The sequence below is a fragment of the Pyxicephalus adspersus genome, chromosome 1, assembly GCF_032062135.1.
Source record: "Pyxicephalus adspersus chromosome 1, UCB_Pads_2.0, whole genome shotgun sequence".
NCBI classification, from domain to species: Eukaryota; Metazoa; Chordata; class Amphibia; order Anura; family Pyxicephalidae; genus Pyxicephalus; species Pyxicephalus adspersus.
The window spans coordinates 106,242,716-106,255,658 of NC_092858.1; the positions used below are offsets into that span (position 1 = coordinate 106,242,716).

The 12,943-nt window shown below is 34.6% G+C and overlaps 1 protein-coding gene across 1 annotated transcript in view; it reads right to left on the minus strand.

Moving 5' to 3' along the window:
• Positions 1-2,008: 2,008 nt before the first annotated feature.
• GRM4 (glutamate metabotropic receptor 4) overlaps positions 2,009-12,943 on the minus strand; it is a 147,894-nt gene continuing 136,959 nt past the window's right edge. The window contains exons 10-11 of the mRNA XM_072422658.1: positions 10,134-10,380; positions 2,009-3,918 (exon numbers count right to left, since the gene is read on the minus strand). Coding sequence (XP_072278759.1) covers positions 3,869-3,918; positions 10,134-10,380 — 297 coding nt within the window. The 3' untranslated portion in view covers positions 2,009-3,868. The remainder of the gene's footprint in view (positions 3,919-10,133; positions 10,381-12,943) is intronic.

The window sequence follows — 12,943 nt, forward strand, 5'->3', positions numbered from 1 at the left end:
AATAGTTCCCTTTTCACCCTTTCCGACATTTACTTTCACTTCAAATTCTACTGTATCTATGTACATTGGCCACCCTTTCATCCTGCATTTTTTAGAGGGGAAAGATAAGGAAAATTCAAACCACCCTCATGTCCAGTCCTTTAAAAAAAGTAATGTATGGTTGCTGGCACTGCAACTGTTGCCATATAGACTGGTGGACACACTCACCTTTTATTACTGTTAATGTGGTCTGTGCTATTTCCAAGTATAACATGCCCAGATACCACTATTTTACTCAAAAAACATCTTAACCATGTAACCAGGAATATGTCACTGCACCATTCTCCCAGTGACTGGGTACACCTAATCAAGGTGGTCTAATAAATATGGGCAAGGATTTTACATTACCTTTATAGGACACTGAAAAATTAATAGGCAGCTGACCATTCAGAAGATCATTGATTGAATTGTCCTCTAGGGTTTAATGAAAACTTACTGGTTAAAAGCATCTTATATTAAAGAAATGTGCCTGCAATTTCTGCACTTATCTGAAGGGATATCTGGAGAGATAAATATATATGCTATAATCATGCATTTTGACTCCTCCTTTAGCACTGACTCCTGATTGTACAGGATGACTTTTAGAAAAGTCAACTTCGTTAGGCCCTTATGACACACAAGGAACCTATGGGATCTGATTGATGTAAACATGTTGTATTGAATATTGAGATTCTGTATTTCTTCCTGTTCTAACTTTTGTATTGCTGACAAATTGATGGACATTCATATCTGTTTGGTTTTTTTTTTGTAGGTTTTTTTTTCATGTTGTTTTCCCTTGTACTTTCGTAATAAAAGCTTAAATTTAAAAAAGAAAGAAAAGTCAACTAGTGACTGGGACCTGACTAGCAGCCAATGGCAGGGCAGAATGATGGCCAGGAACTAATCTGAACATTGGCTCAGCACATACTATCTAATCCCCTCCAGCTGTGCACAACGTGCTGGGGATTCTGAGACAGACGGACTGCATACAACTAAAGGGAGACTTGGGATGCTGCAGGTTGTAGGACAACTAATTCCTTGATTTTCTTCGCTCCTGCAACAGCGCCTGCACAGGGGAAACACAGGGCACATCACACTGCAGTGGCGCACAGCGTAGGATTCCTGGTCACATAAGAACTATGTGACTAGAAACACTAACACTAAAAAATGCAAACTAGTGATTACCAATAATAGCAGTAAGGCTTGGTCGCTACTATAGTCATAAGATGAGCTTCACTGTGACTGTATCATATGTTTTTTAATGAGTGCCCTTCACATTTGTATGTGTTGCATGAAGGCGTCCCACTCATTTAAATAAGCCCCACAGCACACAGAAAAGTTGTGCATGAAGCATTTTTGGAAGCGCAGCACAGAAACGCATGTAAGAAAAGATTCTTTTTTAGATCTTTTTATGATCTAAAAAGATCTTTTTTAAAAAAAGGTCATACCTTGTCTCTTACTGTTCACAACTGCTTGTAAAAAAAGGTTAACATTGGACCAAATGGGTCTATTCACTATCCTTTTTTTGACAGGCAGTAGGAGGCGTCATCATTGCAAACACAATTGTTGGGACAGTACATGTAGGGGTTCAGGGGTGGTTTGAAACCCCTGCCACCACCATAGACTAAAATTAGTGCCACTTGCAAGCTAGTGCAAGCTTTTTTAGGCATGTGCAGTGCCAGAAACCACTATATGTAGCTTCTCCAAGTGGCAGCCCAATACAGAATGAAAGGGGGTGGCAGTGAGTGGTACTGATACTGTTCCTCACTGTCAGCTGTCAAATGTGCAGACGCTGCTTCTTTTAACTGTGGTCATATGATGATTTAAATGTAAGTGCAAAAACACCACTTTAGCTCTGTCCTGTAACCTATTATACTGTAATGCATTTCCAGCAATTAAAGGCTGTTACAGAAAAATGTCCAGCATGTTTATATTACCATATAATGTGTGTACAATAATATGCTATAAATATAATAAAAAGACCACAACATGTATTTCACTTTTTATTAAAAACACTCAGGTAGAAAAAAAAAAGAAAAAACATTTTTTTCAAGACTCTCAGTGATTTTCATGCACACATAATTTTGCATAAAGGCAGGCACCGCGCAAGGTTTGCATGAAGTGATGGGTGGAGGGGAATTTTTAATTCTCAGAACAGACACATTGCAAACTGATCATGGGAGGGGCACATTTTGTGAACAGACACAAACCAGAAATTTAAAGAAAGTTGTTGTTATTTGTAAACAGAATCTACCTTGTAGCCTTTTTTTTATGAATGCATATGGTGTACATTATACTACGAAGGCACAAATTTTAAGCAGTATATCAGTGATTCCTCTGCCAAATGCATGTGCAACAGTAATAATCTTTTGAGGGCAGACTTCTGTAAATTTTTGCTGATGGGAAATTCTTAGAACCTGACTGTTGACAGCTTTTGGCACAAAAGAGTGGACAGGGAAAATGTGCAGAGTCTCTAAATTTACAGAAAAAAAGCAAGTCCTGTATTCTACCATGCACATCTCTTGAATAATTTCTGTTTATATATTCATCACCCTGCTAATGAATAATTTGTCTCATTCGAAAAAAAAAAAAGAAATTACTATTTCACAAGCTTTTGGTCTTCATGGATGAACTTTTTATGTAATATGGTCCAAATTGGTCCCTGGTGATAAAAGATATTTCTAATGTAGGTGTCTAATGTAGGATTTTACATAAGTCAGTCACACATTTTTTCCTTGTGACTGGTCAAAACCTTCTAAATTAAATTTTTTATTAATTCTTTCTTTCTTTTTTTTTTTTACTTTGTTTCTTTAAACATGTCTTTCATTTTTAACATAACATACCATATAAACCGATTTTCAAAATCGAAGCAAAAAGACACAAAAAGACACAAACCAAAGGTCTTACAAAAAAGGTAACCACTGGACACATTAAATGGCTACAAAAGCGAGGATAAAGTGTTATTATTTTTATGTCAGTCTTGTTTGGTTAATTCATTTTCTGTGATAACCTAAAATTAGGGAATTCTGACTGAGAAAAAACACGTTATATCATGCAAGGAGTGTATGTGTTATCATGTTATGATAGTTTGGTACTGTGTACTTAATAAATAAATAAAAATGAAAAGTAATAAAAAACTGAAGCATGGTATGGATATTTAGTGGGAGAGCACAAGCAGATTCAGGCAATATTTGTTTCATATCAAAAGGGACAAATAATGGCAATTTATGGCAATGTGTTTATGTATCAATGTAATAATGAAATGTAATAATGTAAAATTTATGTATTTTGATCAGTTTTTACAGTGACTCAGGCAAATGATGGGGTAGCACAAGACTCATTTAAATGAACATATTTGTTTAAAACAATCAGGGCACAACAATAAAAATTTTGAATTAAACAGCACAACAGGGAACATCAAAATAACTTGTTTTGACTTTAGCAGTAAGTACTAAATAAATAATAGTAATAAAAAATACTTGCAAAATAAATGCTATTTAACTGACAGACATTTTGTGTCTGAGGATTAAAAACAAAATGTGAAAAAAATAATATGTTAAAAAAAAAACAATTTGATATTAATGCATAAACAAAAGTTTTGCAAATTTTAGCTGGACAACAGTAACAAGTTATAATGTGTTTCCTGATCCTATGTGGGAATTTATTGTGCCTAGGTGTGTGGCTTGCCTGCCATCATTTTTCTCCCGTCTGCGCCAGACGCGCTTCTCTGTCTCATGACGGGTTAACTAGTCGTCCTGACTGATCCCGGCTTTCTGTAGGGAGCAGCATCTGGTGTGACCATTTGTTTTGGCCCCTCCCAATGTTCAACCGCATTTTCAAACAGTGCTGCCTATATAGCGTGGTTACTGTAGCTGACATATGTGGGTTTACTGGCCAGAGCTAGAGGAGAAAAACACAATTTTTAATTATTTTATAGACCTTAATATACAATTGATCCCTACAATTAATAATTGAATATGACATGATCTCTATAATGTCTGCATTGCTTGTGTCAATAAAAAGTGAGCTGACAATGAGCATACTATATAGCTCCAGGGAATATTCAGTTTTCAATGTGAATGGTCACATTGGGGACCGTTCACAAAAGACTTGGTATACACAGTACATAAACCTCAAAAAAATACATTATACATGTTCAGCATGATCCATTTTCTTGGAAACCTCCAATCCCAACGCATTTTACAGAATTAAATCTCATTTACTAGCACATTCTTTGGAGGAATTATGCAGCTAAGTGACAAATCTAGAGGAGATAAATTAGGAGTATGCCACTTTAAAAACTTACACTAATGAAAATAACATTAAAAACAAGCTTATCTATCTTACCAATTTTTCAGGGAAGGAGGGTGATCCAGGGATGAAAGGAGTTGTCTCTGGATTGCCTTTGTTCTCTGAGAAAACTTTAGGATAGTAAGCTTCTTTTTATTAATGTAAGTTAAATACTCCTAATTTATTTAGTCATATATATATATATATATATATATATATATATATATATATATTACTGTTCATATTCTTGAGCTGCATGATTTCCTCCAGAGATAATGTGTCCCTGAAGAAGCGGATTTAATTCCGAAAAAAGTGTTGGGCTTGGAGGTTTCCAAGAAATGGATCATGCTGAACATGTTTAATGTATTTTTAGATGGAGTTTAAGTACCGTTTTAACAAGAGTAATTTCTGGCTATGTTGATATTTGATGTGAAATAAATTTGGGAATGTAATTTGTTTAAAAGAATATTTTGTTATGCCTTTACTTCAATAATACAAACATGTTCAAGTAAAAAAAACAATCGTTTTGTTAACTGTACTTGAACATAAATAGGTATGCACCTTAAATATCACAGTAGTTTAAACACATGCATGTGGAACATTCACCTAGAAATTATGTTTGGTAAATCTCATATAAACTGCTATAACTGATAACTGTATACTTAGTACAGTGCTCCTATATATGTCCCAACGTCCCTGCCCTAGGAACCCTAATAAGTCTAATAATGCTGGGAGCTACACAGCCTTTATACTGAAAGTTTTCCAGTCAGCCCCTGCTTCTTTATGCCCGAAAGAGGTTTTATTCATTATTTTAGGCTGTCTATTGTTGGGTTGAAAAAAAGTATTTCTGTAAAAAGTACAGTGGAAATGATTTCTGCCATACAGTAAAAGAAATAGAGCTCAATTAGGAGAGTTATGGTTATGTGACTGTATGGATCCCAACAGTCATACAGAAAGTATCTTAGAGAGAGGGAAGCAGTTAAGAATACGACTTGGAAGAGTTGCTGATGGGAAAATTAAATTATAACTGTCTACAGGTATCCTTTTAGATGGCTTAACATCTATACATCTGCCTTTTTCTGTTTTCCTGATTTGGACAGGTGCATTATCATGTTGACTTGTGCTGCCATCCCCATCAAAAGCCCCTTATTATACACCAATTAATCAAAATGTAAATACTAACAATGGCAACCCCATACACATTTTATACAATGTGCAGCTGTGAATGGTATGTATCTTTAAACTTCCAATCTTATGAGTTTAAAAGGAATCTGAAACAAAGGCAAACAGAGCATGAGAACTCTAGAATAACAACATTTGATTTTACAATGTATAGGGTATAAATTATCTATTTAAGAGTATAAATTTATGTATAAATTATTATTGTAGGGATTTATGTACAGATTGGCTAACCAATATGCTGGTAATAGTATTATAAATTATGAAATAAATGATAAAACCCATACATAAACACAGTGAAAAATTGTTCACTTGTATCTCTTTTTTTATATTCTATAGTATATTACATAATATAGAGCTAAGTGATAAGGTGTTGTTAATTCTGCTTTTATAATTTAGGGCTCAGCTTGTCAGATAATTGTGTCATAAGAGGAAGCCTGCATTGAAAATATTAAGTGATTTATGTACTGCTAGGCATCTAGAGGGCCCAATATACTACCAAACTATTTCTAAATGGGGGAAGCTTCTGTTTGTCTTGCTAAGCAATGTTGATGTTGATCAGATTGTAAGAGAGAAGAATTATAAAATTAGATATAAAAAGTAATGTAAAATATGTATTACTTCATTGAGTTTTAGTTGTTACATTTTTATAGTTTCTGTTCTCCCATAACATCATTTAAAAAATCTTTTTTTCAAAAATAAATACTATCATAGAACTATCATATAAATCATAGAACATTTCTGAACCACAGGTCCAATGCTAGTCAAATTAATCATTATACCAATGCTAGTCAAATTATTCATTACTCTAAAATTACTGGACACCGTGTTTTGCTATTCTAGGCTGAAACATTCCACAGGGAAATTACTCAGTAATCATTGGGATATTTGGGTTAAATCAAATCCTGGGGCTTAAATAGTGATTGCAGAGTGAAATGTGAACAGTAGTGTACCTGTTTTTTTTTTAAAGTTTAACCATTGACTATTTGAACTGGAAATATTGACAACATACACATTGGCACTGGGTTATAAATAGATATGCACAAACCAGAAAATTTTCTGCTCAGAATTTAACATTTGTCAGCGATGTGCACACACATGCACACAAGCTATAGCAAAAAACAAAGATTTTAATAAAAAAGGGTGGTTTGCTATAGAATGTAGACTGGAGTACCTAAAAGTATTTCAGCTAAGTTTAGCATGCCTATATTAGAAATGTGATTTTGAATGTAAGTAAAATAGGTACTTTGGATGCAAATATCATACTTAAATAATGCCACATCAAGTTCACCTGGGTATTATTAAAGGAGTCTTAGGGGTGTATTTATCAATGATTCATCTAGGAAATTCACCCAGTGAAAAAAGGGCATATTTCCCCAAGTATGGGATCGACCAGTATTTTCTGGCAGGGTGTCTCCTGGACTAATATCAGCATAGCAGGGGGACTCCTGGCTTGCTGTTCCCATTTCCTTACTATAGGAATACCAGCCTACATGTTTCGGTTGTAAGCTGGTTTGTTCTAGAAATTGGACATGCTGTTTTAATTTATTTTATGGTAAAAAAAATTAACACAAAAAATTAACAGTGGAAGTGCTACATTTGTATTAACTCAAAGGTTCAGAGCTAAAAAAAAAAAAAAATCACACTTTTAAAAAAGAAGCACTTACACATTCTCAAGTTAAACCAAAGAATAATTTGAATATTACACATGAGGAATGTTATGGGATTTTTAGAATAAATCTACATTTACTGAATAATAAAGAGGAAAAAATAGGAAATCACTTTCCAAATCAAAACATTAAAATGTTAGGCAAGTCCTGCTTGCTTTCAATGGGGACAGGTGGATCTTGTTTGAAATTTATTTGAAAAAGGGGTGAATTGTGGGTTCTTTGGTGAATAACCTTGATGTAAAATCTTTGATAAATACACCTAATACTCCTAATTGCTGTATATTGTAATTCTTAAAAAGTTTTAAAAAACTGTACAGGAGAGGAATTGTATTCAGCGTTCTGCAGACATTGACATGAATGATCAAAAGTTAATCAATCAAGAATAATAGACTAGTTTCCATGTACTAGTGGTTATAGCATAGATTTCAGTGAAAAAACTGATACATGTGCTGCCTTTGTTGTATGGTAAAGTGCTTTTGTATTTTGTTTGTATTGTTGGATTGAAATGCTTTTGTCAACCAGTAAAGGTAAATCTTCTATCTCTACAATGGTACCTTTAGTAAATTCCAACTTGTGTACCTCTCTGTGACACTTTGGTCGCTTTTTGGGGACACACTGCAGCAAATCACTACAAAGTTTGAGTCATACTAAGCAGAGACACACTTTGGGAAAGGGGTGGCATTACTGTAAAATGGGCTACACACTAAAGGACAGTAGAAAGCAGAATTACACTTTTAGTACTTACTGAAAAATTGAGACCCACTTTGGTGGAAGGCAATTGGTAAGCTGGTAAATACTTTAGGAGAAGGTATGTTACAAAGCTGAGACATATTTGGGGGCAATCAAAAGTTGAGAAAGATGGGTGGGGCACTGTTCACTAGAAATTGGTGAGGTATGGCAGTTAACTTTAATATGAGGGAGGAGACATTTTCCTGGTATGAGAATGCTAATGGCAGCCTTGGCTGTACCTCTTACAGATCATTGTAAGACTAGTTTATTATTATTTGTTCACTGTAAGATTTGTAAATTATTATTGAGTGCATGAATGAATGTTCACTCATGCATACAGGTCCACAGTCTATTTGTACCCTTGTGACATACACCTGCTCTTCTGTATTTAATTTTATAATAAATTGGGAAATGTTAATTTGTTTGTTGTAGACTGCACACTATAGGGAAATCTAGATTAGAAGCATATTGGTAGACTGTTACTGGGCATATTAAATTAAGTGCCATTATTACATGCCCTACTTCACTGGCACACCAACTATTTCTGCATGGTTACTGAAAAGAAAAATCATTAAACATATTACCACCTTGTGACCCAGAGTTTAATGATTCCTGTCTGCAAAATGAAGTTCTACTTCTACTCTTAAACATACAGCTATGCCAATTACCAACATTTTAAATCAACTACATATTATGACACATGAGGATTAATGTAAACATGTATCAATATTAGAACCGTTTTGTGAACATTGTGTCCAGCCGAATTTGTTTTGTTTTTTTTGGTCTGTGAATTTTTATTATACCACTACATCACTACTGTCCATATTAACTATATGCCATTATCTGGACTTTTTTTTCAATTCTCCTGTCTCATTCTGTGTGATATTACAAAATATATATGTGTATGTATATTGTAATATGCCATTTAGATCATTTATTTATGTAACACACAGCAATCAAATCTTTTCTGTCTTCTGCTTTAAGTTATCACAGCTATGAAATTTGACTGCTGACTTGGTAATACAGTATCTTTGTCTTCCACTAATAAGGGTAATCCTAAAATGGAGAGACCTTGTTTTATTCTGTCTGATTGTTTGTGCTTCTATGCAGTCTATCATTGGGCCCTATTTATTGTACTGTGCTGCATAATGTGCTGTCTCTTTAAAAAAACTAAAGTTAACAATAATAATAATTTACTCTAATCAATATAGTTTCTTTTGGAATCTACCCTTTCAATTTTACCTTTAGCTGGGTTTTAAACCATCAGATTTAGTTTTAATAAGCCACAGGATTTCCATGTGTTAAAAAACATGTATATACAGAATTTAAGGTCCTTACCATAAAGTTGATGCTTAAAATTTGATTATAACATGGATCTAAATATAGTACTGTGTATATGTAAAATGGTATATTTTGAATGTTGCTAGGTAATCTGAAATTTGTGGCTTTAATTACACACACATTATGCTTTCACACGTGCATCTGTATATATTGAAGTGATAAAATCACATGTAAATGTGCAATATATGCACCAATGCATTTTGCTGTTTAGTAATTACACACAATGCATACTAATTAGAATCTGTTTCTATACAGTGTTCAGACAAGTCATAATGCACTGTGTCAAGAATAAAGTTTACAGAATAAATCGTTTAAACGCTGCATGTTGTGTGTTTGCAATGTTAAAATTTGCAGAGAGCACAGAATATGTGCAGCACACGCCCCCAGGTTGATTTTGAATGTCCAGGGCTGCAGCCTGTGGGAGATGTCGCTTGACATTGAACCTGTGAGTGAGAAGATGATTTCTGACAGCGTCATTAGCTGTATGCTGTGTTTTCTGAACCTCAGCACCAGGGGAGGTTGGAGGAGCTATTGATATACAGCCGTTTATTTAAAAGATACGTGACCCACGCACAGCAACAAATCATTGACTTTGTTTTTCCCAGTAGATAGGCTAAACCTTTTTACCTTCTTAGTCACAGGTCTCTGACTTTGGTTTTGTTGATTTGGTGCTGATTTAATGTTTAATTTTGTCTCTCAATCCTGAAACAGAGCTGACATGTTGTAATTTATTGTCATGGATAGTGTTCGAATATTAGTGTGTGCAGGTTTTGGCCTAGTGTATTTAAGATACATGATGCATACATAAAAATGCATGATATATGTAGTATAGCTAACTATAGGTGCAATTTGAGATATATATATTTTCATATATTCATTAATATATTCATGAATCATTATAATTACCTTGTGTCTCCATGCTATCACATAGCTCAGTCTTGGCCTCCCCATTGGGTCTGTAGCCTCCTTTCTGAGTGAACTTGTTGCTCATTGTGGCTGCAGTGACAACTGCCTTCAGGCTTCTTTTACGTTTTGGTACATTCAGTTCTGGATGGAAAAGAATAACGTAGACCTTGGGCATGTAAAGCATACCTAAAGATACTGAGGCACTCAAACTCACTGAAATCGTCAGTGTTGTGGTCTGGATATGCATCTAAAGACAAAAGGTAGGTATTAGTAAAATAAAGCTGACCAAAACCATAGGAAAAAGTAAGAAATCATTAAATCATGTTTTACTGTTCACAATACCCACAAATAAATGTAATCAATAGCTATATTTTTACACTTTTTGACATGCAAAGTACATGCAGTGTTACGTATATTTATCCCTAATCCATTTTTTTAGTTTATAAATGCAACATATGTAAACAAAAACTATTTAAACGCATTATTTTTAGAAAGTTTTTAATCTCATTGCTGGCTGTGGTAAAAAAAAGTGTGCTGGTACTTATTTTTATATCATACATTCTGTGTATGAGATGTTGCAAGGAGAATGTTCCAGAATTACAAACAGATGAGTTCCAGGATCAATCAATTGTGCACCAAAGAATTAAGGCAGATACAATAAGGTACATTAGACAGGCCTAATTTTTAGTTTTTCAATAGATTACAGCCGTTCCCTCAGTATCTTTCATAAAATTATCAATCTTGACTCTGACGATAGGTGGCCTGATTCTCTTGTTTTTATTTACAGTTTCCCAGAGAGGCAGGCATAGCCTGAATGGTGTTCAGTCACTTCCCCTATGTGGGCCCATGCTGTTTCCTGGGACATGAGGAGTTAGGTGTATGATCTTTTATTAAAGTGTAGTTCCCACTTTCTCCTTCTACTTCCCCACTTCTAACTGCCCTTTCTCTATAATTCCCCCTCTCTCCTCCCTTCCCATTGCTCTTCTATATTATCTATATTGATCTATAGTTATTTCTGTTGTATTCAGGTGTGGGTGTAGGGGGGTAGATCAAAGTGGCTTCATGCCCCTTGCCCTCCAGCCCTAGGGCTTTTTTGTCTGTCCAGGGCCTAAGTTTTTACGTATGTTGTGCACTCTTTTTTATTTTATTCTTGGGGCCTTTTACCCACTGCCAAGTCTTTTTTTCTCTCTCTCTTAATATGAACTCTGATTTAGACCCAAAGGGATTGTGGGGCATATTCTCTATTATCTTAACAGGAGGTCCTCATTGTATAAGAAATGTTCTCTATGTGTTAATTCCTTTGGCAGGCTTGGTTGGATACTTCTATCAGATTTTTGTATTGTTTGAAGATTTACACAACAAAACACAAAATCAAGTATTGTAAATGCTTACTTGCAGTGTTTTTCATTTCCATAAATATTTTATTTACTTGCTATGTGTTCTTGAATTTGCTTGAAAATGTAACTTTTCCTGCACAGCTTCCTCCCTCTTGCACCTCATAGCTCTCTCTTCTGGCACAACTCATCTATCATCGCTTTCACCACCCTACAAAACCTTTTTTTTCCAGCTGCCACAGAAGGAACAAAAATTATTATTATAGAGCAGTGTTTCTCAACCAGGGATTATCCAGAGGTTGCTAGGTTCTTTGAGCAATTTCTGAATATCAGATCTGTTTAACTGACACCGTTGATCTTTTCGGCTATTTCAAGGGGTTCCGCCATGTTAAAAAGGTTGACCAACACTGCTATTGAGTGATACCTAAGTAACAGCTTGAGGTTACCTGAGTCTATTCTGGGCTGCTGAAATCACACCCAATACGCAGCAGTCTCCAGCCTTTTGGGTGTCCACATATGGGAGACTTTTACATAAAATACTTGATTATTTGATAAGATATATCATAGAATAAGAAGAATAAGATACTACCTGAAATTAACTGCCTGGTAACTGGGATCCCTTACAGTCACTTCCAGTAAGTGTTGTAGTTATATATGCACTTAGAGGTTGTGATATTTACATATTAAATATTACTTACACTGTACTTCCTGCTTCATTGTACCAAAAAAATGATAATGCCTCTCCATTCACATTATGTCAAAGTAACCGAAAACAATCTCTGCATGGCTGAGATTGGTTAAAAACATTATCAAAATACAAGATTACAAGGTACAAGCTCAATTAAACTCATAACTGATTAAGTCAAACTCTAACACCAATCAGATTGATAGGTAAATACACAACATAGTAGAAAAGTGGGTACATAGTTTTTCCCAATGCTACATTTGTCCTGCTGAAGATAGGAAAAAACTGAAATGAACTGAACTGAAAAAATGAAAGGTAAATTAGAGCACTTATATACACACACCAGAAAAAGGATAGTTTGACTGTTCAACAAGTGAAATCATGGTATTAAAAAAAATAAAAATATCTAATATTTAATATCCTAATATCCTATCAACCAATCCTGAATTGGTTACTTTTTTTAGCCATCTGTTTCTAATGCTAAAAAGTGATTGTACCACAACCACCAACAGCACAAGTGTACCTTTCATAAAAATTGATACAGACTGTCCCAGGTTCCTATAACTGGCTAAAAAAAAAACATTTATGCTGACTTTGCACCAAAAAGAACTGTCAAAAATGAGAAAACTGGTAACTATTTTCAGCAACAATGGGAAACACTATTTTTGATTGACCAAGATGTTACAATGTAACATTAAGGTGTTATTATCCAATATTCTTCAGTTGTGAATAGATTCAGACTGGCTCCACACAGTTCCGGATGTCTAAAATACATATACGCTGGTCCAGAT